Here is a 4,476-nt window from a genome sequence, read left to right as displayed (position 1 = left end):
TTATTTATTTATTTATTTATTATTTTCCAACCTCTGGTATGGTGCCCTGTTCCTGTGTAGATGGGACACCTCTACCTTCATCATAAAATCGGACACTTACTACCTTCCTCAACAGATGTCTTCATTGTGAATATAATGCAAAAAACCTGGGTTCTGATTTGATTTCAGTTTGATAACTCTGAATACCTTTACATCTTTATTCTCCTTTGCAGCAAAACTCCTCAAAGGATTTCTACTACTTTCTTTTTTACAATCTCTTCCTCACATCATCTCTCAAGTCACTCTTTTATCTTTTGCTTTTTCAAATTGCCAGAATTGCTCTTGCTGAGATCAGCAATGATCTCTCATTTGAGTTTAATAACAGTAAATTCTCAACCCTTATCTTATGTGATATATTAGCCATATGTGACCGGCTGATGACTGTCTCATTACACTTGACTTCTGGGACCTCATACTGTTGTAGTTTTATTTTTTTCTTCACCTTTAGCTCCTCAGCTTTTTTTCCCAAGGTTTCTTTGATCTCTTCATACTAGAGTTCATCAAGGCTGAGTCTTCAGGTCTTATCTTTTATCTGTCTGTACTTATGTGCTTGTCTCATAATTCTTTACTATTCAGTTTATGTATTTTTGTTTGTTTGTTTACCTAATAGCCTAGGCTGGCCTCAAGTTTGATAAGCAGCCATGGCTGGTCTTGAACTCCTGATCTCCCTGTTTTCATTTTCCAGATGCTGGAATTAATAGTCATGTGCTGCCATATCCACCCTCAATCTCGTGATTCTAAATATTTCCTAATGTCTGTAGCTCTTTAATTTATATCTTCAGTCTAGATTTCTTTCCATAACTCCAGACTTGTAAATTCAGCTGTTTTTTTTTTTTTTTTTATACATCTGAAACATATCCAAGCTGAAATCCTGATTTTCTTTTCAAGAACCGTCCAGTCTCATTCTCCTCCAGCTTCTGTATCCCCTTATTGCTTAGGGTAAAAATCCTCAATGTTGTTATTTTGTCTTTCTCTTTTTCCCACCCTAAATTTAAAATACTAAGAAATCAAATCAACCATACTTTCGAATGCACCCAGAATCTGGTCACGTCTCAATTCTGTCAAGCCATTATTCTCACCTAAATGTTGAAATAACCATCAAATTCTTTTGTCCCTGTGGTAGTTTTAATTCGTTAGCAATATTCAGTCCTCAGCCCCTATTAACATGACAGTGTATACTTCCTACTTCCTGTATCACTGTCTTTGGGCTTGGCTGCACTGTTTAATTTGGCCTATCTAAGGCTAGTAGGTAGGACAGAGAGAGGCTTGAGTATGTTTTAGATTCAGCTTTTCTTTTGTACTTTGATGATAAATCCTGAAAAGAACTTGTGCCAAGTGTCTGCTACAATTTCAACTTCTGCAGTAGAAAAATGAACTGACTTGAAGTGAGTCTGTAGCCTGTAGTCAAGCTCAGTGGCACCTCAGCCTGAGGCAGAGTCTCCCAGCTGTAGCGGACAGATCTGTCCAACCACAGCCAGTCTGCAGTTCACAAATGTGAGGAAAATAGCTTGTTGGAGACTTTTGAGATTGTTAGTTCTGTTATGATCATGACAGGAGAGACAAATACTCCCTCATAGTCTATGTTTAGCACAATAGCCAAAGTGATTAAAGTCTAAATCAGATCATATCACACCTTAAAATACCATAGTAGTTTCCCATTCTCTCAGAGTAAAAGTCAGAGTACTTGTAGTGGTGTATAAATAATGCTTCCGAAATAATGCAGTCCCCTATCTCATCTCCTGCTGTTCTGCCCCTTGCTACTTCTCTTGCTAACACTGGCCTCCTTAATAAATATCAACCTGCAAAGTACACTGCCTTGTACCAGCTAGTTCATTTGGTTAGGGCACTCCAAGGTTGGCATGGCTTACTCATCCTTAGGTCTTTGCTCACATATCACCTTCTCAATGTGGCTTACCTCATCACCTGGATTAACTAGCCCTCAGCACTCTGCATTCCCTATACCCTGGCATTCTGAATTCCCTACACATTTGCTCCACTTCTTTTTTGTCATAATGGCTGTAATTTTCTAACAAACTGTAATTTTTTTTGGGGGGGGGTCTTTTTGAGACAGGGTCTCCCTGTAGCCCCAGCTGGCCTGGAACTCACTATGTAGACCAGGCTGGCCTTGAACTCACAGAGATCCACCTGCCTCTGCCTCCCAAGTGCTGGGATTAAAGGTGTGTACCACCACACCCAGAAAACAAACTATAATTTTAAAATATGCTTGCATTTTGGCTTACTCTCACTAAAATACAAGCCTCTGAGAGAGAGAGAGAGACAGGCGTCTATGTTGCTTTTATTCTTTAGTACGTCCCATAAGCTTAGAATAGTGTCAGTTACATAGTCGGCATCCAAAAAGGATTAATGAGTGAATGAGTGAACCACTAAATAAGCAAGTAGCCAGTCATAGGCTTGTTTTCTGAAATGTTCTCATGTTAGAAATACATGGTTATAACACTCAGGTTTTAATTCTGTGCAGAAATGGCTATTCATATAGAGTGGCAGTTGCATTATCTCTCTTTCTGGGATGGCTTGGAGCAGATCGATTTTACCTTGGATACCCTGCCTTAGGTGAGTATGCTTCATCCAAAAAGAAAAGAAAATCCTTATGAAACTTGTTTTGAATTTATGTTAAATGCATGTGTTCTTAGATTTAAATGTCTACATTTTCAAGATTCATATAACTGGAGTTGAATAGTTAACATTGTTCTTTGAGTTTAGAGCTTTAGTTAGCTCTGCAATTTAGCTTAAGTAAGAAATATTGTCTTTTCCCGTGTACTCACCTGTAGAGAACCAGGCACGTGTGTGCGTGCATGCATGAGAGAGAGAGAGAGAGAGAGAGAGAGAGAGAGAGAGAGAGAGGAGAGAGAAGGTGGAGAGGACAGTGTGATTTTGCTGCAACTGTCAGTGCTATGGCTAGGCACACTATGTGTGTTGCTTAGTCAGTGCTGGTGATAAGTCTGTATTTTCTCTCTTCAAAAGAATGTCCTCTGCCTGAATTTTTATCATGGTTGTGCTGGGAATAGAAACAACTACTTCCAGGCAAGCCAAGTTGACATTGGAATTTTGGTGATCACCAGGAGTCTGACTCTATCACCTCTTAGGATCCCTTTCTATCACTTCCTTCTAGTTGTAGTCTCCACTTTTTCCATGGCTACAAATGTTTATGAAAACTATTTACACTTGTCCATAATTTTTGTTAAATAGTACTTTCATATGCTTACCTTTATTTAAGCCTTACAACTCTGTTTATCATCCTCTCTTAAATCCTTTTAGCAGGTAGGGAAACTCACCATAGAGGTTAAGGGATTTACTGAGATGAGAGGCTTTGCTTTATTCTATGACATATTTGTTATAATATGTTTTATGGATAAGGAAATTATCATAAGATTAAGAGATGTGTCCAAGTAATTTGAGCCCAAGTTTTCTGGCTCCAGAGATCATGCTTTATTTACTGTAGGACTCAAGTTGTGTGTTAATCCTTCACTGAGCAAATGTAAAGTTTTTCAATGCTCTGCTTTCCAACTGGCAAGGCTAGCTATATTCATTCCATGTTGCCAGAGATCAAAGAGGAGTCTTCCCTGTGGGGTTGTGGGGGAGGTATGGTTCTGGTAGCCATGTCTAAACCTCAGTGTTGCAGTTCATAAATAAAAAACAAAGTTTTGTGTATATATACATTGACTCACTCAATTAACAAACATTTCTTCAACATTTAAGAAAGTAGCTACAAGGTCAGTGAGATGGTTCAGTGCGTAAAGGCAATTGCTGCCAAGCCTGATGACCTGAGTTTGATCCCTGGGAGCCACATGGTGGAAGGAGAGAACTAAATCCCATAAGTTGTCCTCTGATCTCCACAGGCATGCTGTAGTACATGTGTACCTCTTCTCTACATACAACAAATAAATAAAATGTAATATGAAAAGAAAAAGTAGTTAGGCAAATACTATAGAAGTAATGATGAAGATCACAATGTTTATTGGTGAGAAAGAAAGTAAATGTGAAATAAGGTAAATGTTAGTGGGCCAGTTTATGATGTAATACTATAATAAGACCATTGCAGAGTGCTTCAGTCATAGAAAAGGGACTGATTCAGGAGTCCTTGGGTTGGGAAGAAAGATTTCTTTTTTAAAAATTTTTACAAAAACTTTATTGAGAATTTAACACCTGCATATAAGGTGCTTTGATCAAATCCATGCCCACTCCTTCCCCTCCAACATTCCCCCCCCCCAAAGAGGTAACCCTAAAATCTTTTAAAGGATTAGATACAAGCTCCCAACTACTTTTGACATTTTTGGACTTGGAACAGAGTATGTTGCTAACAGGCCCAAGGACATTTTGACTTTTAGCCAAGAAACTGGCTACATTTCTTTGGGGTCTTTTTACCCTAACTGCCTAGCCAATTCCTACCTCCTATTCTTATCACGCCATCCTCTGTAA

At 38.6% G+C, this 4,476-nt stretch overlaps 1 protein-coding gene across 3 annotated transcripts in view; it reads left to right on the top strand.

Moving 5' to 3' along the window:
• Positions 1–4,476, top strand: part of Tm2d1 (TM2 domain containing 1) — a 64,549-nt gene that overhangs the window by 21,055 nt on the left and 39,018 nt on the right. For all 3 annotated transcript variants that reach the window (XR_003851371.1, XM_008844470.2, XM_029569101.1), the window contains one exon: positions 2,519–2,610. Coding sequence is in view for 2 of the 3 variants with exons in the window: in XM_008844470.2 (XP_008842692.1) it covers positions 2,519–2,610 (92 nt within the window). In the remaining variant the exon portion in view is untranslated. The remainder of the gene's footprint in view (positions 1–2,518; positions 2,611–4,476) is intronic.

Source organism: Nannospalax galili, unplaced genomic scaffold (assembly GCF_000622305.1).
Source record: "Nannospalax galili isolate Female #2095 unplaced genomic scaffold, S.galili_v1.0 scaffold71, whole genome shotgun sequence".
Lineage (NCBI taxonomy): Eukaryota > Metazoa > Chordata > Mammalia > Rodentia > Spalacidae > Nannospalax > Nannospalax galili.
Note: the sequence above shows the minus strand (reverse complement) of the source record. Positions and strands in the feature narration are given on the sequence as shown.